This window comes from Falco naumanni, chromosome 15, assembly GCF_017639655.2.
Source record: "Falco naumanni isolate bFalNau1 chromosome 15, bFalNau1.pat, whole genome shotgun sequence".
NCBI lineage: Eukaryota > Metazoa > Chordata > Aves > Falconiformes > Falconidae > Falco > Falco naumanni.
In genome coordinates this window covers 12,270,610-12,298,346 of record NC_054068.1, presented here as the reverse complement: position 1 = coordinate 12,298,346, position 27,737 = coordinate 12,270,610, and the positions used below count along the sequence as shown (strand labels likewise).

The 27,737-nt window shown below is 37.5% G+C and overlaps 1 protein-coding gene across 3 annotated transcripts in view; it reads left to right on the top strand.

Annotated features, from left to right (window-relative positions):
- The window catches only part of DPY19L3 (dpy-19 like C-mannosyltransferase 3), a 37,678-nt gene extending 12,198 nt beyond the window's left edge, over nt 1–25,480 (top strand). For all 3 annotated transcript variants that reach the window (XM_040615015.1, XM_040615016.1, XM_040615018.1), the window contains 13 exons: nt 156–279; nt 1,031–1,165; nt 2,858–2,989; nt 4,068–4,169; nt 4,974–5,047; nt 5,268–5,426; nt 6,931–7,053; nt 7,401–7,512; nt 8,079–8,135; nt 13,741–13,823; nt 20,297–20,429; nt 21,135–21,293; nt 21,919–25,480. In XM_040615015.1, coding sequence (XP_040470949.1) covers nt 156–279; nt 1,031–1,165; nt 2,858–2,989; nt 4,068–4,169; nt 4,974–5,047; nt 5,268–5,426; nt 6,931–7,053; nt 7,401–7,512; nt 8,079–8,135; nt 13,741–13,823; nt 20,297–20,429; nt 21,135–21,293; nt 21,919–22,080 — 1,555 coding nt within the window. In that variant the 3' untranslated portion in view covers nt 22,081–25,480. The remainder of the gene's footprint in view (nt 1–155; nt 280–1,030; nt 1,166–2,857; nt 2,990–4,067; nt 4,170–4,973; nt 5,048–5,267; nt 5,427–6,930; nt 7,054–7,400; nt 7,513–8,078; nt 8,136–13,740; nt 13,824–20,296; nt 20,430–21,134; nt 21,294–21,918) is intronic.
- Nucleotides 25,481–27,737: the final 2,257 nt, after the last annotated feature.

The following is a 27,737-nucleotide window of genomic DNA, read 5'->3' as shown; positions in this document are numbered from 1 at the left end:
AGAGCCAGGCATGTTGAAGGAAGTAGAGTGTAGAGCCTCTGTTTTTATCAAGAAGTAGTTAAAATACCACAAAGACGCCTGTATGCAACCTCTCTGTTACCAGGTTGGTGTTTTAATTGTTTTAAATTTATGAAAGTCTTGTTTGTTTTGTACAGAGTAGATACTACAAGAGTGGAATTCACCATTCCTTTAAGAGAGAACTGGGCACTACCATTCTTTGCTGTCCAAATAGCAGCCATCACATACCTGTTCAGAACTCATCTACAGCCTGTTCAAGAAGTGAGTATTTCTAACAAGCATGACAACAGTATCAGAAAACTATCTCTAAAACTTAGGTCAAAATACTTACCAACTGTTATAGCGGTCGATATACACACACACACGTGTCACGCTGTTGAAAACATTAATCAGATGAGCCTTCTATTAATGTAGGTGCAGTAGAAGTACAAAGGAATACATATGCTCAGTGATGAAAAAAGGCAAGCTCTGAAGTACAAGACAACACTGTATTTAAGAAAACATGAGAGTAACACAAAACGGGCAGGAAGAGAAAAGCTTGTAAAGCATAAGGATTAAAGATTGTCTTTTGAATTCATTTGGTTTACAAATCTAAGAGGTTGTCCTGATCTGCAAGAATAAAAGCAAATTGGTGATACGGTTTCTTTGACAAACAGTTCTTGAGTTATTACTCCTCATTTGATCAAGTAACTGCTATTTATTGCATAGTAAAACATGTATTGCATGTAAATCTATGGTCTGAAACTATTTGAGATCTCACTATTTTCTTGGAAGGGGTATTACAGTGGTAAAATACAGGCATAAATACAAGAACCTGTAACTCCAAAAAACGTTCATTATCCTCCAAGCAGTTACTGCAGTTAGAAAACCTACGTTAATGTTTTAGAAATGGATTTAAAATAAAACCAAATTAAGGTGGATTTTGGTTGGTTTTCTTGAGGGGGGTTGGTTGTTTTGTGTTTTTAGTGAAGGAAATTATGAAGTTAAATAAAACTTTGTTCTCTCCTTCCAGAGATGGACGCTTATGGCTGTATTCATAGCAACATTTCTCTTTAGCCTGACTTGGCAATTTAATCAGTTTATGATGCTGATACAAGCATTAGCATTATTCATACTGGACTGCTTTGACATGCTTCCCACAGCAAAGGTAAGGTTATGTTTGGAAATAACCAAATATTTTTCTTTTCTATCATAAAGCTGACAGTTCTGGACATATTTTACTAACCAGTGGCCTGGATGCCCAAAGTGATGCAGATTGTACACTGTGCTGCTTTGTGCTTTTAAGTAATCACAGTGTGTATACTGCAAGTGTAAGAATGAATAATCAAAACAACACCATTTCCCATTTGCTTTTCAGCTGATTTTATTTCACTTTATGTAATTCACTTCTATTGTTTAATTTTTGTTTAAACACAGCCATGTTTTGACACTATTAAGGAATTGCTTTTAAACACCATCATAACGGTTGATCTAATACCACAGCTTAAGCATGACCTCTGGAAGTGGCCAGGGGAAAAAAAATAGCATAAGAAGACTTTGCCTAAGCTGAAGTCATAACAGTGTATGAATCTTGCCTCAAGTATTGTGCATCCTTGTTTGAAAGTTTGGTGTAGCACTGTACCACAAAGGGAAGGAAGAAGATAGACCAGATTGCTCAAGAGAAGTGGTTATCTTTCATACACTCAAACCCACTGCAAAATAACAGCATTGTCACTGCTTTGTTGCTGAACTGAATGAGCCAAAAAGTAAAACAAGTGTTCCTAAAAAGATATGGGATCATTCACAGTCAATCTTAGGAAATAGAAATATGCTGTAGAAGATGGAAACATTATCTTTGAATTTAATGTCACTGTGAAATTCTACTGAGATGATTTTAGCTCTTGTAAAAGCTCATGCTACTTGAAAAAAGTTCTAACTTTACTTTAAGGAAGGGTGCAGTAGGGTGAAGAGTTAATTCTCTTCATTAAAGTAATTTAATGTTAAATTTGAAGCAGACTTGAATATTAGTAATTGTATTAATTTAACTGAAAATTATTATGGTGGCTGCATATGAAGATAAATGTAGTTTATTTAACCGTTTCTAAACTCTTCATTACATCTGCAAATGTAAGCTGAGGTTAGCAATTAGTGTGACTAATCTCAGCTACCTTAAAAGTTGGCAAATTACCAGCTTCATCCTGAATTATACTAAAATGGACTTACTGCACCACTCTTATTCCATATTAGTTTTCAAAAAAGTGCTGCTTAAAACAATTGAAGTTTGTTGGGCCATTTGATACTGACACCACTGCTGTAATACAAGACTGAACTCAGGATCTTTGTGTCAGGTAAAATTTATATTTTGGTACCGCTGTATCAGAAAATCAGCCAGTTCTTACTGTTTGCATTCAGCTGAATGTTCATAATAGTTTAGCATAGCTCAAAAAGGACTATACTAAACTATTAGAAAAAAGTTATAGAAATCAGCTGATGTTTGATTGCTGAACGGCACTGAGCCATTACTCTTTAGTCATAAAGACATTAGAGAAGATACAGAAATACTTCTTTGACTAAAGAAAATACAAAACAACTTCCAAATATTAAGTAACTAATGTTTTCCTCACTCTGCAATTGTTTAACGTACCTGCTTTATTATAGCACCAGGCTTCCCTAGGTATAAAATATTAACACAACTAGGTCAGGACATAAAGGTAGAAAGGATATAGTAATGGCTCTAAGTGTAATGATTTAGTGCAAGATGATTATTTTTTTTTGTAGAAATAATTTATAAAACATATGCAAAGAAAAGCAGCTATGACTATAAAGTTTTGTAGGCATAAAAATCTCATTATTGTTGCAGGTTACATGGCTCTATATCATTCAGATTTCTGGATTACTGCTAGTCTGTGTCCTACAGTTCTTTAATTCCATGATTCTTGGATCATTACTTATAAGTTTTAATGCTTCTGTCTTGATAGCAAGAACAATCCAGGTAGGTAATAAAAACATTTTTGTACTACTAAATAGAGAGTGTGATTTATATAGGTAAATGAGTAATTTATATGCATTATAATCTTAAATTACTAATACTAATTAGAGAAATTACTATAGCGTAAAGCAACAAAAACATTGCATGATCAAATAATGAATTCAATTACACTAACTACAGCATCGCCAAGCATATCAGACACCATAATTCTGTGATTACTATTAACATTTAGATTGTGCAAGTTGCAGTTTGCATCCTGCAAAAAAATTGCATAAATGGACTTTATACCTGTTTTAGCAGGACTTGTCTTGGATTTATGGATCTGCCTCCACCAAAATATTCTATGAGAACTAGGTACATTCAGCTTACTGATATCTATTATTTCTTTCGAAGATTAGGATTTTTTTCCCGTATTTACAGTTACCTTTTTTCTGATACTGGCATTGACAACAGCCTCTAACCAGAATGTATGAACTTACACGGCCATTCCTGCTGTCTGTCACTCGTGACTTTTAAAATCGGGACTGTGGTTTTTATAGATAGATAATGTCTGGACTTATTCGAAATTGCCTGTGAGCAGCCAAAGAACCATTCGTGTATTTGCAGCTTTGAACTGGAAAATTGCTCCAAAATTCTATCAGCTGACAGTTAAAGCCAAAAGACAGCTTTGCCATGTTTAGGTGGAAGGTCTAATGAATATTTATTTCAAAAGGCACACGATACTACTGAAATCAGGGGAATCTTGGAACACAGCCACAGTTTCACTGGATGCCAGCAGTTCTATAAATGTAATAAAAATGAATAAAAAAAATTCCTCTGAAGGAAGGCGATTTGGCTAGTTACAAAACTCTGCCAGATCACTACCCCAGGGAGTTCTTATGATATTGTCCCTTCAGTTTTGTTGGAGAAATGTATCTTTATTCTGGATACTTGGTCACATATATGTTTTTGCTTACATAAACCTAATACAAATTTGATCCTTATCAGGCCTAGAAGGTAAGATATTTCAAAATATCTGTGTTGCTTTTGTTCCTAATACGTACAAAAAAGTACTTCAATACTAGTATTTTCTTCTTTCTAGAAAAACCTGAAAAAGGGCGGCTTGCTTAACAGGCTTGGGAAACTTATCATCCACGTACTATTTGTCTTGTGCCTGACTCTCATAATAAATAAATTCATCAAGGTAAGCAAATAATTTTTAATATCTAAAGTTACAAAATATATTATGCTAAAAGCTATTTGTTACAATCTACAGTAATATTAAATGAAAATTGCAATGAGATTTCACTGCATTTCAGAGACTGCATTTTAGAAATTACTGGTTTGCTAATCTTTTTGTTATATAGATTTTTAGAACACATTCTTAAAACTTCATAAGTTAATAGCAAATAATCAAGTACATATTTGTAATTTGATGCTCACCTGTAATTTTGTAACAACTGTAGATTTGTACTGCATTCTGATACTGCTGAGCATTTGCAAAGATTCTAATTGAATTTACATTTCAATGAATGCCATTAAAAATGAATACTTGTTATAAAATGTTGTAGACCATACCATACTTCTAGTGGCTTCTTGTGCACAGAGATACCTGCAAGCATTAGTGACAGTAACATTTTTTCTGCTTTTGAGTTTTGGTCTTTTCAAGAGATCTGTATCAGCAGATAAAAATTTAGTACACATGGAAATTAAAGTATCGCAGTAAGATATGATAAGTCGTTGAAAGAAGCAGTACAGCTAAAACCAACTTGTCCTGGGTAATCTTTATCTGTAAATAAGAAACTAACCCTAATAGATATTCTAAAAAGTAAGTAACTGCGCCTTTGGACCGCAGGACCATAATTAGAAACTCAATGCTTATCTTATTGCAAAGCACCCTATCTCAGTAAGCCTGCGTTGCTTCACAGTTTCATTTAAATGATGAAAAAACTGTTTACTGGGTGAAGGTTAATTTATATGATTTGCTTTCCTTTTTCCCACTTTGTAGAAAATTCTTAACCTTGAGTCAGATGAACATATATTCAAATTCCTGAAGGCAAAATTTGGATTTGGGGCAACAAGGTATGATTTTGCTGCAATTTTGCTGTTCTGTATGACTTCATTAAGTGAAGCCTGCAGGTTATTCTCATTTAGAATCTTGGTGATATATTGATGGATATTTTCCTTTATAATAATCTACACAACTGTAGCTTTATAATTTTTTGGGAAAAGAGATACTTTGGTCCTTTTTGACATCAAGTTATGAAATACATGATGACAGGGTTTATTCTTTTTTCTTCAGAGATTTTGATGCTAACCTGTATCTTTGCGAAGAAGCTTTTGGTTTACTACCATTAAATACTTTTTCAAGACTCTCGGATACGTTACTTTTTTACATCTACATATTTGTTCTCTTCCTTATGACAGTTGCAGCTATAATTGTTGCCTTTCGGAACCTCAGGTAAAATATGTTTTTTAAATGATTGACTTTTTAATCAATTTTTTTCAACAGGCTAAGGAGCTGGCAGTTAAATCAGCAGCATTCAGTATTACTTTCCACAGATACTGAGGAAACAGTAGAACGTGTAATAGATCAGACAAAATAATTAACTTCCTATTAAAGCTAAAAATGTGAAGGATGTAACGAGACTTAAAGAAACATTCTTCTGTAGCTTCCTTCAATCTCTTCTGTGTGTTGAAGTTTTGCAGTATGTGTGGGGTTGGTTGGATTGTCTGGGGTGGGAGCAGGGGGAAGCAGGGGAAGGGTGTCTATATAGAAGACAACATTAGTTTCTTAGTTCATCCCATTTTCCTTGTGCAAAGGACTCCCAATCAAAGGTTCCCCTGGTGGTATCCTCAAACTGCTCAAAAATGAGCTTGGAATAGTCTGTGCTCTGTGATCTGTGTGAAGAAGCAGGAGTGATGGAGGGGTAGACTGCAACTGTGCATCACTGCTGCCAGTTCTCATCGCTAATCTGTAGGGTTTGGAGGTGTTTGCAGAACACTAGAAGAAAATCAATGAACTGAAAATAGCACTGAACCGCTATTAAAAAAAAAAAAAGTAAATGGTCCATTATAGACCTCTCACTTCTACATTTACAACCTGGGCAAAAGTTAGGAGTGATATAAAACTTGTTTAAGCAAAAATTCAAGGAGTGTTACGTAGCTAATGCCACTCATTGTAGATTTTATGGAAAACGGGATAAAAGGGGGATTGGGGTGGGTAGGGAGAGGATGAAAGACATTCTGAAACAGTGTTAGGATAATTGTGAAGTCATAGTAATCCGAAAAACATTTTGGTACTATTCAACCAGCCTCTTAAAAAATTCTGCATTAATCAATTTCAATAACAAACAAAAGGCTCTGCAGCTCTTACTTTTTCTAATCCTAAATGTAATCCCAAACATTAATCTAATCTTTCACAGTGCACAGTTATCTCAGTTATCCCCCACCTGAAAAAACAGGGGAGAAAACCCCACACATTTAAGCAGCTTCTTTATTTTGATCAGCCTTTCATGTACATTCACAAGACCAGCCACATCAAGCAATGACCAGTCCTTTCAACATTTCTTCTGTAGATTTGCTTCTAATCTATGGCTTTAGTAGCATCCAGATATACCAGCAACCCCCCAAAAAACAGTTAAGTTCTTCTCTGATGAAAAGTACTGTGAACCCTGTGGGAACAGTTGTTTCAAGCAATAAACCAATGCCTTTCTGCTAAACCAGCTTGTTTAAACCCATTGCATTTCCAGAAAACTAAACAAGAAAATAAATACCTGTTGCTGCATCAAGTTGGTGCTGTCAGGCCTCATTGTATCCCAGATACAATAGAAGGTTGTGGACTAATAGCAGTAGTCTTGCCCTTTAGCATCAGAAGGATTAAATGCTTTTTAAAATACAGATAACTATATGAAATATGTTACAGAATTTAATGTAACACTTTTTTCCCCGTTCTGTTTAATTAGTGGTTCAAATCGAGTCCAGTTCATGGAAAAAATGGAAGAATGCACAATAATACTGAAGCCTGATGCTGCTTACAACTTAATTCACACAGTTCTTTTTGGATGTCTGGCATTAAGCACAATGAGGTAGATGTTTTTAAATTCTACTAAAGGCTTTTTTAGATGGTTGAGTATATTTTTATAAAAGTGACCACAAGCTGATAGGATCGTGAACCTTCCTTCTCTCCCTGGTGTGTTTCTGCTTGTACACTGGGACATTTCCCAAAGTTCTGCCAAAAAGAACATGTAGAATTTTGGGAGCAGAGATGTTCTTAAGAGCACATAGCAAAGTGCAAAGTCAGCCTTTTACTCTGTTATCTCAGACTCCTGAAAGTCCAAAACTGTGTTAAGAATTTCCATAACATAACTGCCGTCTTCAATGCAGCTTAGCAGAGCTCCAGATGATCAGCAAAAATTTGTCTGTATTCTTGCAGAATGAAGTATCTCTGGATATCTCACATGTGTGTATTTGCATCTTTTGGCCTGTGCAGTACGGAAGTATGGAAACTTATCCTGAAGTGTATTCATCTCTACACATCGCAAAGGGTTAGCACTATACTTAACAGCATTTCATGTAATTTGGTTTTGCTCCATATCTAAACCAAATCAAGACTCAGAATTATAAGACATCTGAAATTAATATTGTTTGTAGTCCTCTTAAACTGGATATCTCTGAAGTATATTTATATAAATTTGGTAAAAATGTATTTTCTAGTGGGTTATGTGTTAAACAATTCCATTTGAATACACTAGATGGCAATATAGATATGGCTATGAAAAATAACCACAATTTTACTAAAAAAAGTCTTACCATATTAAGAAATGACCAGTGGTCTGAGAAGACCTTTACAGTCTATATACTGAATGATGCAGTGTTTTCCACTTTGTAGAAGATAGATTTAAGTATACAGATACAAATCCATCACTTGTGGTGGGTCTGTTCTTGTGGATGGGTTTTCTTGACTTGAAAACATAATCAGAATATGGTCTTAAAATTCAAACTGTAAATTCCACTGCATGATAAATATGTCAGATATCAATACATTAACATTAACTCTATCCAAATAAATGTATCATCAGAATAACAAATATTTTTTTATTATTTCTTTTAGACACATGTGATAAAGTATTCTATACCGATAATGACATTACTATTCATTTCATATAAGGTAAGAGGTTTTTTCCTCAACATTTTTGCATTTTTTAAGTTGCATGGAATTTTCCTTTTCTCATAAAGGGATGTTGTTTTATAAATAATTGCATACCAGATTTGTAGCTGAATTTTAAAAAGTGAGATAGACTACCTGAAGTGCAAGTACCTTTATGCGTATGAAACTGTATGTAAAAGATCAGTTGGGCTCATTTATTCCAAAGTAGTTGTTCATAGAGACAAATGTTTGTCTGACCGTATGTGTAAGTTATCAGGTGTTATTTAAATATATACTTCTATGGCAATGTAAGTTGCCTGTTTTGGTTTTAACTAAGTTGCAGATAAGGTGCAGATTGTGAAATTGTGTAATGATTCATTGTAGGAGCAGAAATAATCACAACATTCTGTACTGCTGTGCCTCATCTCGTATGTTTTAAAGAAACGTTTACACTAGTTAAGTACTTAGATTATCTTCAGTCTGTCCCAGAAACAAACTATTATTGTGGTCAAACATTTAAATATAAATACATAAAACGTTTAAAATAATAACATTACAAGATTATTAGTCTGTTAGTCTGTCATAGCAGTGAGACTTAGAACATTAATTTAACGGGCATACCATTCTTTTAATCTGTATTTACAAAGACAAAAAATTCAGATGCTGCTTTCATGGAGAAGTTATGTCTGCAATACCTAGGATGAGATGAGAATATTTCTGTTAAACAATTACCTTCAGAGAAACTCAAGGTGAATTTCATTATTAAACAGGCAGTAGTAAAGCACAACTGTTAAGCTGCTAATAGAGTTCACTCTGAAAATCTGTTCCCCCCTTTAAAACAGTGAAACGAAAAGTCAGAAAAGACTGTAACAGTTTATTTCGTAAAGTTACACTGATGTATTCCACTTAAATTTTCTTATTATTCTGCTAGAAGACTTTTTAGGATTCCTTCCCCCCACCCCGTTGGTATGCTCATTAGGAATGTCATTTACCATTTTCATCTTCTCTGAAAAATGATAGAAACAATGCCATTTCTTTTGACATTTCTGATGTCAAGAGCATGACATTCTGATAGTCTAATGTGACAAGTCAACTCGGAATAATTTTCCTCCCACTTTTCATAAGCAGATAGAAAGTTCCTAAATCCTGTCAGATTAAATGCTGAAGTCCACAGAAGTCACTGATTTTCATAGGCTTTAGGTCAGTCATTACTTGTACTCAGACTGCCTGAAAAGAAGCGTTTGTTTCTTCTAAATACAGGAAGTATTTTTTATTGACATTAAAAATATCATTTTTCAAAGTGCTTAGTGGGAATAAAGAAATACATTACTTCTCTATTCTTGCAGTTCATCTGCGAGAGGAATGGGTATCTGTGTGTGTGTCTTTTCCTGCAAAGCTGTAGGAGTTCATGAGCCTTCAGGAAAGAAGCCCACCTGACAGACAGATAAAACTTTTTACCAGATTCACTGGCAATGGTCAGAATAAAAATTCTTACAGAGATCCAGAAAGCATCGATTGCTTCTGTGAGAATGTGTTTACATATTCTCTCTCTAAAACCTTTAGAAACAAACCAACAGTGCAAATAGATTTCTCCTTTCCAGATAAAAATTTATCTGTTCGTGCACTGTGACTGCTCAGATTGCGTGAGCAGTTTGCATATTCACCACCAAGTTAACTGTCATCACGGCTAGTTTTCTTGAACTAGTAGTGGGGCAGTTTTGTATTTCGTTAACTGTTATGGTTATATTTGTCAGAAGCACTATTCATTAGTGCCATTCCTCAGAATAGGAGTTTTATGGGATTATTAACCTAATCCTGAATGAGCTAATGAAAGCCTCTTTTGAGGCATGTGTTTACTACAGTCCAAAATGCACCACTTGAACAATAATTTATTGAGATAGAGATGCAGCTCCAATGCTAGCTATTTCAGATTTCAGGTAAGGTATGTTTTGAGACCTATTAAGACATCTATATTTCTATTTACACAGGTTTTCTTCATCAGTATAGTGCAAAGATCTTTCAGATAAAATAAAGTGCAGAAGTATTTCCATGCATACTTCAGCTGTACTGCAGATAACACATATATAATGCAGTACAAAGTATTACTTGTTTCACTTTATAAGTAATTTCAACTATATCTGTGTCCATAGCATTTAACTTCTAAACAGAATAATACCCATCAGTTTGTGTTTGTATGGCAGTCATTCCTAAAGAAATTGTTGGTACGTAAAATTAGTTCCTGAGCTTCATCAAGTCTATAGATACTAGTTTTACCAAACGTGTTGGGTTTTCTTTGCTGGTATCCATTCATACAATTTCTCAAACTGCATTTTTATCTTCGTCGTGGCCGAGTCCTTTTGCTACAAACATACATTTATTGCAGCACATAGCGCGACATATGCTATACTGAAGAGCTCCCTGTATGTACTGTGTGTATCCTTTAAACCTAAAGTTAGTAAGCTTGGCAGGCTGTAGAAGAAATGACAAAAGAAAAGGTCATGTTTATTTCTATTTGTAACACCTAATCCTGTTTCTCTAAGGAGATTCTTAATTTTCATCTTAGGCCAACAGTAACTATAAATAACTTAGTAGTACTTGCTTTTCACTTACGCTCAGAGGCCAGAGAATTAATGCTGACGCTTTTTGAGTTCAGAATAAGTGTCCTTGTATTTGAGAAGTACTGAACTCCCATAATCATCAGCGGACTGTTCAGCACGTCCACGTTTGTGGCCAGCGCTGTTGCCTAACTCTGGACTTTGAGGGGAAAAGCGGCAAGCTTTTAAACATCTCTGGGTTCTTATCACAGCCATTGAGTTAAAAATTGTCAAGTGTATGTCCTCAAGATACATATTTGGGGATAGTAACTATTAGTAAATCAAAGTACACTGAAAACGCAAAGTACATCAGACATTCAATAAGAAAAACTTAAGTATTTTAAGTTAAGAGCTGTGTATCTGAGAACCGCTATAACTGGTGATTCTGTTCCTTCTGGTCATCTGCTGGGAGCTGCAGACCTCAAATAATCATTTAAGAATGAAATCCATGATCATGAGCCAGAGGGCTAACAAGTGCGAAAGAGAAGGCTGAAATCTTTCTACAATGTAGAGAGCTGGGATAATGTTTTCACTCACAAAAAATCTAATTTTACTCCTGAAAGTTAAAAATTGTCTTACGTCCACCAAGAAGCTAGGGTGGGGGAACAAACAACAATCTTAGTACCTAAATCTCCTAATAATTGAATTTTTTTTCTTTAGTTATGTCATCAAGTTCAGAGTTTATTTCATTAATTTTTGTAGATTCCTGGTCTCAGTGATATTTTTCAATTAGTAATTACATACCTTAGGAAAAACATTCCCTGTTGCCAGTTTAGGGTATGCCAGCTTTCTATTTTCTTGAGTTTCTTTTGGGTTTTGATGCAAGTCAGCAATAACATGTCACATTACCTCTTCCTATGCAAGCATTGAAACCTTTAGGAAATTACAAGTCCTTAAGGTTTTTCCAGTCCAGAAAGAAATCCCTGTGTTGCTTCTTTAAGCTAGTTGACAACAGGCTGCTTCTCCTGAAGACTTAGACCGCAGAGACAAGCACATTACAAGTTGGAAACCTCTTTTACCTACCACTCCGTGCTCTGAACAGTTTGTTACATCCCTTTTTATCCATTTCTTCTGTCACAGGACACTTTTTCTTAATCAGACATATACTGTATTTACAAGACAGAGTTGTGATATCAGTGCTATTGGTCCATATTTTTGCGTGCTTTCCTTTTTATTTACCTTTTCATTGTTATTCTGTTGTGTTTGGGATTCCTGAAGTTCTTCAATTTTTGCTTGACTTGACTAATTAAATACGGTGTTATCTGAAAATCTTGCTACCTCAGAATTCTCTTTCTAAATGCAGCAGTAGCAAGCCCCACTACCAAGATTTTCCGCTGGTGAAAACTGCTTGTACTGACTCAGAAGTTGCAATAATGTGATATTGTGACTTGAAAAACCTACGTAGACTAGTTAATGCCATATGATAATCCCAGCATTCGGTAGTTTGCAGCATGATCTAGAAGCAAAGCAGAGACCGTTTCCTTCTGTCTCCACCCTGAAGGACTCCCGACTCTCAAAATGTTTAGCTATTCAGTAATGAAGAGAAGATGAAATTTTGATTCATTACAAGACTCTACAGTCTCATTTCACAGCTGCTTAATTTATTTACTAATCTCTCGAGAGCTCTTCTGAAGAGCAGAAATATGTCTATTACAATGTTACTGTACTTCCCAAAAACTCTAAGATTGTGATACTGCCATAACTATCTTTTAGATGTTTCTCAACCTACCAGCCAGTATTACTTTAACAAATGTATCAGGTAAACAGTTAAACTAATAAGTATCTTAATTGGCCCAATTGTATCTCCTGCTACCCAGTCCTCCTACGTAATTAGTTTTAGTTAAAGAATGCATATTTTGCTAAGTGGCTCAGCAGCATCACATTCAAATTAATTCTGAACTCTTGGATGGGTATTATCTAAATTGGATGATTTATGGCTTTTTAGATTATCGGGTGGGTTTTCTTACACTTTTTCCTGTGACGTTTCACTTTGCAAGCCTGCAATCCCTATTATCTAAAGAGGGTAGGTTTGGAATAGGCTTCACCACAACATCCTCTGTAGTAAAGACTGATGCAAAGCAATCAGTTAGTCATTAGCATTGTCATTATCTCTTAATTGCTTCTTTTTGTTCTTGAATGTTCACAATCTTAAACAAGAAATCCTTAAATAAATCTGTGTTCTATTAGCTTTTTGGGGGAGGGGTAAGCTTTTCAGAATAAATTTCAATCCTTATTTCTCTTGTCTGGATTCGATTTATGTATTCTTTGTCTTAAGTAAATTTTGAAACATTTTCCCCCCAATAGACTTTTGGATGTTGCTGTTCAGTCATACTTTTCTTTTTCCCATCAGTGGTTCTCTTAATTTAGCTTCTGAAATGCCGTTAATGGCATCCACAGCATATCTGATGATTTTAACTTCCAATACAAATAGCCTACCTTTTTTTTTATTTGCTTGCAAGTTGCCTTTCCGAACAACGTTAATTCCTGGGGCCTTTCCTTCTCCTGTAATCATAGGCATTATTTAATGGCTTGGCTGTTACGTATCGAACTGTTATATGATGCCCCTTTATCTAGTTCCTTTTCTTAAAGCTTGTCTGTCAAGAAATAACTTAAAACATTAACATTTGTCCTATAGTCCAGGGAACTGAAGTGGTTCATTGTAAAGTAGCTACAATGCACAGCAGTCCTATTTGGTGGCAGCGTGTAGTTTCCCATCAATTTTAAGATACAAACTGATCTTAACTAACAGAGTTCTGGAACCTTCCTGTGAGCTGTGTATCTGAGAACCGCTATAACTGGTGATTCTGTTCCTTCTGGTCATCTGCTGGGAGCTGCAGATCTCAAATTCTGAAACTGTACTCACACCGCAATGACAGCCACCTGTCCGTCCTAGGAAGGGTAGATATGCTTATGTCTTGGAAGTTATCCATGAGCTGGACAAGATCATTACTGGCTAAGAGGAAATAATGTATTTCAACATCCAGAACTTGTTTTGTTCATTCTGTCATCGGTTTGGTTTGTTTTAATTATAGTTCTGGCCAGGAATAATGGATGAACTGTCAGAGCTGAGAGAATTCTATGACCCAGACACTGTGGAGCTGATGAACTGGATTAAGTAAGAGGATTTTTACTCTATTTAAAGTTAAATGCTATTTGTGTAGATCTAATGTTCTTAGTTGTAGTGTTCTCCTTATTTGTCACAGCTCATCAGTGAACTCTGGTGACCCATGGAGATAGTTAAGGATGAATGGGCTATCAGGAGATTAGCATATTAACGGCTGTGGAGAACAGCTCTGTGCAGTCCCCCGGGCTGCTCTGGTTCAGTGTCATGCTGCTGTATTGCATGTGCCTCATGGAACCAGCGTCTGACTATTTGCTCCCATAAGTACACATAGTTTTCCCAGCCAGAAGAGGTAAAATTGGAGGTGTCAGGCTTCTTTCATCATATTATAACTATTATAGCTACCTCTTTACATTAATAGATATTTGCTGTGAAATAATTTTATTTCTTGTTTTTTCCCACCAACCTGATGTCCTTCCCTTTTCAACTTTATTGGCTGTATAGTTGTAGGTGTGGAAAATCTGTATTCTACAGTCTATTTCTTGAACTTTGAAACAATCTAAGTTCTTTATACTTATTAGAATTAATCCCAGCATGTGTTCTAAACTATAAACAAAATTGTAATTGAACTCGAACTCACCGTGGCTAAGCACAGGTGCAGAGTCTCTTTCAGGATATGAGTTAATCAGTCCAGCCCCACCTCATCACTTCCACTTTCTCACAGAGCATGGGAAGGTATTTTTTAGGTGGAAACGATTTGGAATACTGCATGTAGAAGATCCTGAGAAAAAGGGCCAGGTAGGAAGTTATCTGGAGGACTGTGAATCTAAGAGATACGTTCTTTATAACATAGAGTAAAATGAAAAACTTTCAGGTTAAGTTCTGAACAGAGATTTTTTTGAGACTTGTATTTATTTGGAACTCTGACAAAGAGGATTTTTTTATTAAAAAAAATGAGTTTCATGTTCTGGAGGAAAACATTCTGAAAGTAAATCTGAATTTACTACATTCAAAATTGATCTATTTGAGGTATTTCCTTAGAGCCCTGATTGTGTTTTCATATGCAATGAACTTCAGTGAAACCAGTTGCCCAGTCTGTTCTACCCATAGCAACATTTTTACACTTTGTAGTGCTGTATTTCTTTAATGCATAAACTAGAAGGAGTAATTTAGAAGTAGAATATATTACAAACCTTCAGTGACTTATTTCGAAAGCAGGCCATGTTTTTTACCATCATTTAGAATCTTTGCTGCCATATTGACATGTTTTGGTGACTAATGTTTGCCAGCCAGTTCCATTTAGCACTACTGTTTTATTAAAAGATGGTAAATGTCTGATAGTTCAGGTCTCCTGTGTACAATATATAGAGTTATATATAGATTTATACATAAAATATGCATGTGGAGTTATTCCCAGCCGTGAACTGGATTTGACTGGATCTGATGAGAATAATTTTTCATATGTTCTTAGTGCTGAGAATGCTAAACTGGTGCTTGTCCTCTTTTCATTTTAAGTCATGACAGACAATTACAGAGGGAAATTTTCTACTTAGAATTTATTGTGTTTAGGAATGTTATTGCTGTAAAGAAGAGTTAATTATCTATGGTTTAAATAGAAGTCAACAAAATTTATGGTAAGTTTCTCAAAGTGGGACAGATTTTCTTAAGTTTTGATGTGTAAGAAAAATATTTTACTGTACTAACACTTGATAGTTCTGCTGTAGTTAATGATCTGTCAAGGTTGGTGTCAGGAACTAATCATTCATTATTAAAACTCAGTATGAGAAACTCTAATTTGTCACGTATAGCAGTGAATTAGGAAAAACTCATCTGTCTTGCAATCTCTCCACAACAAGAAACCCCTTCTGTCTGCTTCGATCTAAATCATATTAACTTGTCCAAATGCACAGTCTGAATAATAGCCAACTATTAGTCTGTCCACTGTGAAGTGTCCGCAGATGTATTTTTCACTCTTCCCCTTATTAAAATTACCATAGCATTTTCAAGAAGATATACTGGTTTATATCTTTACAGTAAAGTTACTGGATAGTATTGGACTGCATCTATTGCAGTGCACAATTTTTTATATAATGATCTTGCATATCCCAGTCTCTTGCTTTTTCCTACCTACCACCTCATTTTCTTAGCTTTTATTTTAAAATAAATAAATTATAAAAAAAAAAGTCAAGAAGGTCCTGCCAGTGACCCAGGGACAGTTCACAGCTGTGTTCCCAGATGGGAGGTATATTAAAATTCTTAGTTTTGGTCTTTCTCCCTAAGACAACAGGAACAACATGCTCATTTGTGGGATGGGGAAGAATATCAGTAGAATGAGCAAATCAATAGCGTGAACTTCCCTACTCTCTTTACTTCTGGTAAGTGTTTAAGAAGCAATGTCTTCTGCCTTTAAAGGGGAAACCTATCTAGAATTGTGGAATATTTCATAAGCAGTTACCAAAAATTATAGAAAAACTTCCTAGAAATCTCAGACAACAGCCAAAACAGTGGAAAAGTTAACCGAGACTGAGATTTGGCAGAGTATAGTTATACATCAACTGTATTTGAATCAGGTGTGGGGGACCAGCAGGCAAATTTTTTTAATAGTGGAAACCCCACAAATTTCCAAAAAGCTTCTATAAGGTTACAAAAATGGAATACCCATGTTACAATGGTGGCTCTTTCATTTAGTAATTTATATTAATGGCTATATTTTAATTTCAAGCCAGCTATAAATTTCAATTTTTCTCTTACATGCCTGATTTTCAAGGGTAATCACACTGAATTCAACACATATTCCAGACTTTAAAGGCAATGTTACACCTTTTTTTTTTTTTTTTTTAATTACTGTTCTTAAACTTTTGGGCTTATCCTTTGTCATTGACTGATTTGTCAATAGAATTCAGGCATGAACCTGATAGTGCCTGAGAACTAGGTGTATACCAGCTATGTAGGTGCACTTCTTTATGTGAAAAAAATATGCATGCATAAAATAGAGGCTGGGACTAACAAAAATGCATCTTGTTGCTCTTTTCTTTGTGGCTGTCATTTTCCATTTTTGCAATTTTCAGTCTTTCCAAACCAGAGGGAAAAAAAAGAACCATGACAGTTTGACTGAATATGCTTTACTGCCTGTCATTTGCAGCTTAACTTGTAATATTTGATATAGCATCCTGCAAATAAAAAGACTTTCTTTTAAAGAAGAACAACAACAAAAAATCTAACGTGGCATGTTTGAGAACCCCTTTGCTTTGTAGATTCATATCACACCCAGGCGCTAGTGAAGGCATAATCTGAAATTTGTCAGATTTTGTGGCTTTGAAAGCCAACTCCGGAGCTGAACTGTGGAGGACTTTGAATAGAAACAGCCATTTTATTTCTAATGATGTAACCTGTAATTGCAACGTTGGCTATTTCTGTAGAGCTTCCTTAAAACCAACTCACAATAATTCTTTAGCCAGTCAAGAGGAAGAATTAGTATCATTTTTAGAGTCTGTGCAAGTAGTTCCTATAAAACCCTTTTATTTTTAATGAGTTATTCTTAAGAATTTAGAGAATTCTATCAATACTAAAGTGTAGGTAAAAAAGGCTTCATATGATCTATTGTAGCGCTTAGTTTACCTATTAGTTCAGCTGTAATTAACTTGTTGAAAGCTTAGAGCTTCAAAAATAAATGAGATTATTTGTTCAAAATGCCATCAGGTCTGCTTGGAATGACATTTAAATTATGCAATGTAAATCAGTTTGACCTGTAAGTCCTTGTCATTATTTAGTGACATTTCGTACAGAATAAATTGTTTGCAGGTTGGGCAGTGTGGTATGGAGCTTGGCAGAAAGCTATAAAACCAAATTATCCTTTCATTTTATACATCATTTGTTCAGACATTTGTAAAAATTGCTTCGTTTTTCTGTAAGAAGCGTCATTCAGTGGTTGGAAGCAGATTAGTGGCCTCGGACGCAGTTAGGGGCTGACTCAGGTAGGAGTGTTTGAGAAAGCCAGCAGGGAACGTAGGGATCCTCCTGCACCTGGAAGATCCCAGTTCCTTGTCACCTCTCCCTCCAGCGGCTCTTCCACAAGATAAAGGCTCGGTAACAGCCACCAGCTGCAGCTCTTGGAGATGTAATTAAGGCGGGCAGACACTGCGTGAAGCTGCGTCACCTCCCAGCTTCCAGGTGTCTGTCCACACCAGTGAAATCCAGTGTCAGGTTTGTGTTCTTGGCATTGGAAGAGAGTGAGGGAGTGTCTCCGATGGCTCGGGTGGTGGCACGCGTCGCTCTGGGAACTGCCCGAGCTGCCCCCGCTGAAATAGGGACAGGGGTGCGTCTTCAGGCTGGGATTAGCTAGGACCTCAGACGTGTAACGCTGAGTCTCAGGGCAGTGCCTGCTCCCACCTGGAATACCTGGGTTTGATCTCTAACCAGGACCAAGGGATGAAAGCCAGGTTTTTGAAAAATTAAGCGAGGGTCACTACGTTGCTTTTAAGGTAGAGGAAGAGGAGCAAGTGCTGGCAAAACTCTTAATACCTGATAAATAATGAATGTGCTCAGCTATATTTCACCCCTTCCGGGCAAGAGTGAGTGCTTTTAGAAAGGGGAGGAATTGAGCCCTGCATCTTCTACGTTCTCCACAGGCATTTCTACCAGTAAGTTACAGACCAAGGGCACTATCACCATTTCCTGCAGGCTGTTTCTCGGGAATGCCTCTTTTTGTTTGCTTGTTTTCTTGTGGTTTTGCCTTTGGTACTGGATGTGAGGGGGGGGTTAAGAAAGTTTCATTCTGCCAGTTTGCGTTATATTGAGCTTTTAAGGAGGGAGAGGTGCAGGATTGCCTTGATAAGGCCAAGTCAGGAGATAAGTACTGCAGAGCATTATAAAATCAGAACAAACACAGAAGCAGACTTCACGCTGGAAGTTTCCTGGCCCAGGCATAAACTCAGAAACATGTTGAAGGTGCTTTGAACATCATTGTTTTCATTTGGGTGCCTTAGCTCTACCAAGCCCCTCTGTGAATCTAGCCCACGTTCTTTTCAGCTTAGTCTAAAGAATTGTGCTTTGCTGCAGATTTACGGGTGAGTCGTAGCTGACAGCCTGTCAGGGCCATTACATTTGCATAATATTAAATTCTATAACAAATTCATTTCTTTTAATGAAACATTTATTTCATGACACTTGCAGCTTTGAATATTTTCAGTAAAAAAAGACATTTTAAATGAGATTAAATATTTTCAGACTTTAAAATGAAACCGATTTTATAAACTGCTGAAAAACTAGCCTATCAGTAAAGTTAAACTAGCCTATTAATACTATCTCTGTCCTTCCTAGATGAGATTAACTTTCCAGTGCAAGAATTTTTAGGAAAGGTTTGTAATTATTAATTCATTTGCTAAGCATAATAACTTGAAAGGCGATATTAAAGTTTAATATTTGTCTCTTAACATCTTCAAGCCAATCATGGATCTTAAAGACAACTGAATATAGAGCTGCAGGTTCAAAAGGCTCCCTAAAGCACACCCCGACGTGTCACACTTACTTGTCTACTCTAGGTGCCATATGTGGATGTTAGGCAACTATTCACATTTCTTGCTAATTTCATTTTACTTGATTTAGTGTATGCTGCTTTATGTTGTTTTAGTCTTCATAGAATTTTCATGGTTATATGCCTACCTAAGCACTAGAAAACACTTACGCATACTATGACCATTTTTAATTCATCTAGTTCAAGTACTCTGTGGTGCCGTGCATTTTTACTTTATCTTTTTGCTATGCCCTTCTGTTGTGTCTTTACATGTATTTTAGATGGTAAACTTGTTGGGGGGAAGGTAAGCGAAAAATCATTTTTTTCAGTATGGGTATTTAAACCACGCTGAGAAATACCAAGACTCTTATTTTGGTAACAATTCTATACATTGGCTTTGAATTTTGGATGAGATCACAGTACCAGTAAATGACAGCATTTCTGTGTGGCATCTTCTGCATCCCCCTGCCCCGCATTTTGCAATTTGGGGTGACTTTTTTAGTAATTGACTTCCCACAGTTGTCATAATAGGAGGATTATTGTCTCACGTAACAATTTTCATTCCAAGTGAATGGTGAATGCCAGGACAGTAGCAAGAAGTTTTAGCATTCAGGTTACATTTTGTATAGGATACCTTATATATCAGACACAGATCTAAGTCACAGTAGGTTTCTTGAAATATTAAAAGAATTAGGATACAGAAATCTACGAATATTCAGAAGCTGTATGAACCCAAGAAACATATGAACTATGGAAGTAGTTTGAAATTTTCAGGATCCTGTCTTCCCTAAATTTACTTATAGTGCATAGTAAATTTTTATTTGCAGTTAGAGAGTATTAACGTGATTTATCTGCTTCATATTTGAAGAAAACACAGTTGCTTGAACAGTTGCTCCCTGAATAGAGGAGAGGCAGAAAATATTTTTTCAGTCTTTTTTTTCCTTCTGATCTGTAACAAGCAATGCAAAGATGCCCTTACAGAGAGACTTCCTCAGACTTACCAACATTTGTTTAGGTCAAACACTCCAAACACAGCAGTGTTTGCTGGGAGCATGCAGCTATTAGCCGGAGTCAAACTGTGCACTGGACGGACCTTAACTAATCATCCCCATTACGAGGATAAGAATCTGAGAGAGAGAACAAAACAGGTAAGAGTATTCTGATTGTTTAAGCTAATTCTTACCCACATCAGTGGCTCCATTCCAGAAAACACCGCAATCTCAAATTGGCACATTGCAAATGACATCATGTGCTTTACTCATTGAACTAACTTATTTTCAATACAGTTGCAGAATTCAGTAATTTCAGTGCTTGGGGCATCTGCTAACTCCCTTCTGGCAGCTGGTGTTATCTCTGAATAACTGTGCCTGGGTACTCAGGCTGGTCTGGCTGCGCTGGTTTGGGTGCTGTTGGTGTTCATACGTCCCGCTGCGCAGTTGGGCTGTTAAACCCACATGGAGCTTTTCCCAATTTGCCTGATACTCCCTTCAGTTTCCAGACTAGCAAGTAACGTTTTATATAGAAATCACCTTGAGAAACTCCAGACAAAGCTGTATATATAGGTATAGCTTAGACATTCTGAAAGCTTTACAGACATCTACCAAGGCCTTCCTGCAGACAGCAGCACCATCCAGTGTTTCTGTAGTCTGCAGCAACACTATTGTGCATCACCCTAGCCGTAACATGGAAACTCAAGTGGCTACTGAATAAGCATTTAATTTTTTTAAAATACTGGATTCAAATCGCATGGATTACCAATCTCTGTTCTTTCCGTGGTTTATGATAAAGGAATCGTGAAAGAGCAAACAAAGAAATAATGGTAATGTGTCTTACAGCTTACTTTTCTTCTGTAGATTTATCAGATGTATGCCAAGAGGTCTCCTGAGGATGTTTACAGAATACTGCGATCCTTTGGCACAGACTATGTGATCCTAGAGGACAGCATTTGTTACGAAAGAAGACACAGTAGAGGGTGTCGGTTACGTGACTTACTTGATATAGCTAATGGCCATGTAAGTATTACATACGAGATTTATAAAGAAAACACATTTTGCTTAACTTCTCTTTGAAGTAAAACTATGAGATGAAGTAGCTTGGGTTATTTCCACTCATCATGAGTGTGGGAAGTAAAATCTAATGGAGCCTTTAGACATTCTCAAAATCACGACAGGGAACACTGCTTGCTTTTAAGGGTAATTGTTAATAAAAAAGGAGGGATTCAGTCTGGGCAAAATAAGTATCACTTCATGATGAGCTTCAGGTTAGCAACACACAGATGGTATCTTCTTCGAGAGTGTGAATCACTTCATAGCTTCAGCAGACAGTTGTGTATCACTCCATTGTGCCGGGAGTTTTCAAGCATTTCTGGGGCTAACATGGAACCGCAGCAGACCGCGTAACCCAAAGCCCATACGTACCACTGCCAAATCGGTTTTATCCATAATAGAGACAATACTATAAATCTTACTGGTTTAATGTTATTTTCTGCCTCCCACTTGTTTCATACAGTCGCTTTTAACAAATCTGGCCCACCTGACCCTCTGAATGTATTCCTGAGGTTGTTTTTAGCTTCTTGTTATTGCCTGTAACTGTGAACTGGCTAAAGATACTTCACAAATCTGTTCCATTTCATTGCAGATCATGGATGGTTTGGGAGAGAACGAACCCGATTTGAAACCTTCGTTGTATCCTCGCTTCTGTGAGGAAATTAAAAAAAACCTGCCTTCTTATACCATACACTTCACTAGAGTGTTTCAAAACAAAACATTCCACGTTTACAAACTTGCTAAGCATAAATAACGTTGCCAACCGTGGCTTCAAGTTCACTATTTTAATGCTAGGACCCACATTAGAAAATGCAGAAGTTTACAAACATGTTACATTTGTAAGACATTTTGCATTGATGGTTTCTTGTTTAATTACTGTGATTCTTATTTTTTTTAGACAGTTTAGTTTTGATAACGTTCTTGATGTTGCCAAAATTTTCATAGATTCATAAATAAATGCTAGCAGGGACCATTTTGATAATAAAGTCTGACCTTCTGAAAACAGGAGAACAATTATATCCTGAGTATTAACTGATGGGAAGACACACAAAATGAGCAGCCTGCACAACCACTGCAGAAGAGCTAGCCTGTAAAGTTCTGCTCAGCAGTTTGGGTTTTTACTATAAAATGATACAAATTCAATGGAAGCAGGCCATGCTGCTCCTATACTGAGTATGCATTATCTCTGTGAATCCTGAAAAGAGTCACAAAAATTGTTTTGTCTTACAGCCTGATCCTCTCAGACAGATCCTTGTGCTCTTTCAGTGCCTCCTTTTTGAATTCTTTGGGAATGTATGTGGATATGAGTTTCCAAGCTCTTGAGTGTGAGTGCAGAATCAGGAAACGAGTTTAAAGAGTAAAACTTTAATCATTGTCCAGCACTTTTAGTGACGCAGAAACATACTTTTTATAACATTAAGCATTTAATGATGGAGTGTTATGTATTTCTAATGAGAATAGAAGTTGGAGCATGCTTGATACATGTTGCATGTTTGTAGCCTCATAAAATGCTCAGAACAAACAAAAAAACCAATTTTCTCAGCTTGGATTCTGACAACACTGTTTTCTGTATTTGCTTTCTACACCTGCAGGGGATCCTTTTTCTCCCCATGTGAATTCCAGTAGGATACCAAAATTGAACACTGCCAACCCTTACAACAGAAAAATTAATCTCTAAATTTGGCAGGAAACTTAGGTATTTAAAATGCATTCAGGTATTAGAGCTTTGCTTTACATTAGTTTAGACACTAAGCTATATATTTTAGCACAAAATCATTGTGTCCTTGTTCTTTATCCTAAAAAAAAAAACCACAAAACAAACTACAGTTGTTTTAAGTTGGCTTGGAAGTTCAAGTGAAGACAGGTCTCAACCCTGAGAATTTTGTGATTTGTTTGTACCCTCTGTCTTTTTACCGGCTAGAACTTCATGAATTGTATTGACTTTCTAAATGCTATGTAAATGACACGTGACTTTTGCTGGGTTTTAGCACTGCTTTGGTTTTATATTGAAATTAAGAGATTAAATCTGATTGAAAGTCTAATAGCACTCTCCAACTGTAATTAGACATCCACCGGGATCATTTCTTACGAAGAACAGAACTGTAATAATCAAGTGCCTCTAGGCCAATGTTGAATTAACATTTGAACACCTATAAGAGTGTCTGTGGCCTGTGCAAATAACTCAGTTCTAATAATTACCACTGCAATTAATTTCTAATGATGGGAAGCTTGAAGCGCTACTGATAGCAAACTCCACATTTAATTTAATCAAGATGTGTAATGAGATTAGCTTTCACAACTGAGCTGTGTTCCAATTCCAAGTGATTTAAGGGTTTTTCTTTTTCAGTTGTACTAAGGTAAATTACTGAAAAGATGGTGATGGTTATGTCACATGCTCAAACAATTTTATATTCAGTAAATACTCATTAAACAATGTTCAACATCTTTCTGCACTTTCACGCTATCAGGAAAGGAAAGTGTGCTTTAATCAGAGTGTATTTAAATCAAACGGTGACAGTAGCTAGGTTGTTAAACTGAGCAGCTGAAACTCCTGAGTAATTTCTAGCCTGTGTCCCTTAATGAGGTTGGAGACCACTGCAGTTTAACATAATACAGTAATAAAACATTTTAATCAGTATTAAAACGTTAATTAGGCCTGTAATGATGCATGCCTGTTCTTGCTGAAAGCGTGGGTCAGTGAATTCCTCGATGAGTGCCTTACAGTAATTGAAAACAAGCACACGTGAGGTAAAGTGTGTCTAGGCTGTATTGTCTTATTTTAAGATGTGGTTGTATCTTTCTTTAAAGGTGCAGTAACTTTCCTCAGATTGAAATGCGATCCCAAGCTCCAGCGGTACCCTTGCATTTTCAGAATTTACTTGTAGGTGGCAGCAGCTGAGACTTAAGAAGTCCGGACTGTAATGGTAATTATTTTTAAATAGACTTTTTTCAAAAATACAATCTCTGATGGATTACCAAAGGAGAAATTTAACCTTTTTGTAGAAACTGTTAAGTGCACATTTTTTTTTGTTTTGTTTTTAAACAAAATGGACTCCCAGCTACCCTGGGTCTTAGGGAAGGTAAAAGCCAGTGGTGGTCATGATCCAGAACCACCACTGTAACAGAGTTTCTCCTTCCATCATAAACACCCCTCAGAGTAGCACACCAGAAATTTCAAGTATTAGATACAGAGTGGTTTTGAGGTTGTTTTAACTCTTGCAGGTCAGTCTTTAAAGCCTAGGTAGCTTGTGGCACTTCTAAACTGTTCCAACAGTCCCTGCATCAGAAAGGTTTAATACTTGAGCGAAGGGCGTATTTCAGTGACTACATAGTGCAGCATTCAGAAGACCAATCTCTGTAAAACAGTGAAATGGAAAACGCCAAGGAACAAAACCACTTACCAGCTCAAAGGAGAGCAACGCACATCAACACAACCCCGGGAGAGAGGGAGCAGCTGCCTCCCTGTCCCTGATTTAAAGGCTTGCCCGCCGGGGCGAGGGTGCTGGGGAGGGCTGGAGCAGCTGGAGGTGCTGCCTGAGGTAGGGGGCTGTGGGGCTGGTGGTGGCAAGGGCTGCGGTTCTCTTCCTGGAGGTGGGTGTCAGAGCCTGAGGCTTCTCAGAGGTAGGTGGCGGTTTACTTGCCTAATACCCGTTTTCTCTACTTCCCACGTCTTGTCGTGATCTGTATTCGCTGCATTTAAAACGTGCAATTTTTTTGAAATTACCTAAGTCACCCTGATGCACCTTATTCCCAAGGGGTTGCTGTGGCGGCGCCGGTCCGTTGGCCCTGTACTAACTGTGACCTGGCCCCAGAACAACCCTCCTGGCAATGCCTTTACCGAAGTCTTACAAGTGCCAATGGGAACGGCACCGTCGTGGCTTCTTGCGCGCGTTACCTGTTGTCCGCAAGGACTTCCGAGCTGCACGTTGTTAGTGGAACTGTGGTATGAACTGGGGTTTCTTAGATGACGGAGACGAAACGTTATCAAGTAGCCAGAGTGTTTTTAGGGGAGAAAAGCCTTTGAGATCCATAAGTATATTTTCATTTCTTGTTTCAGTGTTCTGCCGGTGAAACCTAACAGTTATTTTATAAGATGTTGTAAAGAGATGTAATGACTTATTGTATACTAAATAAAATGTGGAATTTGAAGATCATTTTTTTGATTATTGTTACATTGGGGTGGATTGAGCAAGGTGCAGTCAGGGCATTGGCTTTGCTCTGGTCCATACGGAGGAAAGCAAAGTATTTCTCAGCAGGAAGTTTTGACTTTTCTGGAGCTTGTTACATCCCATCACTGACTTTCTGAATCACCTGTTGTTTTTAACAGCCTGCTGGACTCCTCTGTTGCACATTAAAGGCGTACCAGCCGTGATGTGTACCGGCCACCCAATAACCTGTAACTCTAGCAAGGTCAGTGGACTGAGGCGGTTACTCAGTTTAGGTAAACGTAATTTGCTTTGACCGATGGGGATCTGCTTGTTGCCGCATTGTAGCTCAAGCTTTAGTGTTCTTAATGCAATGAAAAGAAACACGTGTTCTTTGGGAGAGGAAAATCACGTGTATCACAGGCTTTATTTGAATTAGGGTGCCCTGACAGAGGTAAGCTTTTAAGTCTGGGCGCTCTTGGCAGCAGGGAGAAGCAGGGTGTGCAGAGCTATGCGTACAGCCGGCCAGCACGGCTTTTTCTCCTGTGTGGTGCCAGAGTGCCATCGTATCTTTGCATGTGTAGTATTGCTCTTAAAGTGAGGTTTTGGGGAGTTTCGTCACCAGTGTTAATCAGGTACAGACAAGAATTCTAAATTAGTTTAATTAATGAAATGTGGTCATAACATGGTATGCTTGCATAGAGGGGATTTGGGGTTCATCAACAGTTACCAATCGTGTGGTGCAAACTAGTTACGGAAATCCGCAAGAAACGGCCATGGGTTTTAGCATTTCTATAATTAAGAAAATGCTCAATTTACTTTTGCTTACCTAATCCTGCTCCTTTTACAGCCATGGTTTCCCTTCTAAAGCTGCTGGTCCTTGCCAGTAGGTCAGACCTGAGGGCAATCGGCTTTCCTATGGCTTGGCTACGTGTTATATACTTGGAATGTTATTTTAAAAGGGGAAAAACAAAGATTAACATAGTTGACAGGCAGACAGATTAAATACTAATATCCACATGATTATTTAAATTTCAGACCTTTACAAATATTTTATACTAAATAAAATGTTCTTACTATATGTTTAGTCTGTAAAGAACATGGAAGATTAATAGAAGTACCAGATTACAGAAAATCCCACTACCTAGGGACCCAGTGATTATTTTTTTATTATTATTCAGTGTTTTTTCTTCTCCCCTCACCCATTGCAAAGCTTTCTGTTGTCCAGCCAGCTGTTCCTGTTCTTGAGTGATGTCAGTGCTATACTGGGGTGAGGTTTTTTTGTCAAGGTACTGAAGTATTTGTACGTGTAAATGCAGAACAACTGAAGACAGGATTTCAGAAATTGCACAGTAATTAAAAGAGCATCATGCAAATTAAATTAACTAATCAGTACTCCCTAGAAAAAGTAGGTTTTAATAGGGCGTGACAGCTGCGCCCGAGTCTGTCCTATTACTGGGATTGTATCTACACCAGTTCCTATAGCGGTTCTAAAATGCTTCTCTGACCTTTTGTTTGATACTGTGTGTTCTGTAAAACGTACGGCTGCCTGCAGTTACACCAGCAGCCCTGGGCTTGTGCTTGTTGTTACTTACGTTTGTTTACAAATTAATGCCATAGCTGTAGTAGGGGAAAAAGCAGTAGCAGAGCAGCAGGTTCGGGTTGTGGGAAGGGCAGTAGGAGCCCCGGAGCCGCAGCAGCCCCGCAGCTGTGCCTGCACAGCCCCGCCGCCGGCCTGGCTCCGCCACCCCCCACCGCTGTGCTTTTACTCTCACCTGGTGAGCAGGCAGGCACTTGGCGGCTGGAGTAAGAGCTTCACCAAATGGGGCCGAGCCCTCCGTATCACAGACTACTCTGTAGTGGGGTTGTTCGGTCACGTTCTGGGGAAGGTGAGTGACGTTTTTCCCAGGTGCGCAGTAACTGGGTTAACGGGGCACTCGGGGCAAAGCACCGCTGGCTCCTCGGCCGCTTGCCTTGTGCGGCAAACCTCAGCTGGGGCTTCACGTGGGAAAGAACTAAGATCACAGGCGGGGGAAGAAGAAGGCGGCAAATAACTGGAGTGTTTTGAGCTGTGGTTTGTCCCGCCCATCAAGCCTGGAGATCTTTTGACCACTTACCTTCCGTACTGGTGCACGTGTCCTGTCGCGCACAGTGGACGTTACAGATCACAGTGCGCAGCCCACGCGTCAGCTTCTCAGTGCCTAAAATCTCAGAACAGGGACTATGGCTGTGGGTAACACAACTCGAGTAATTCTGTTGACTGTAA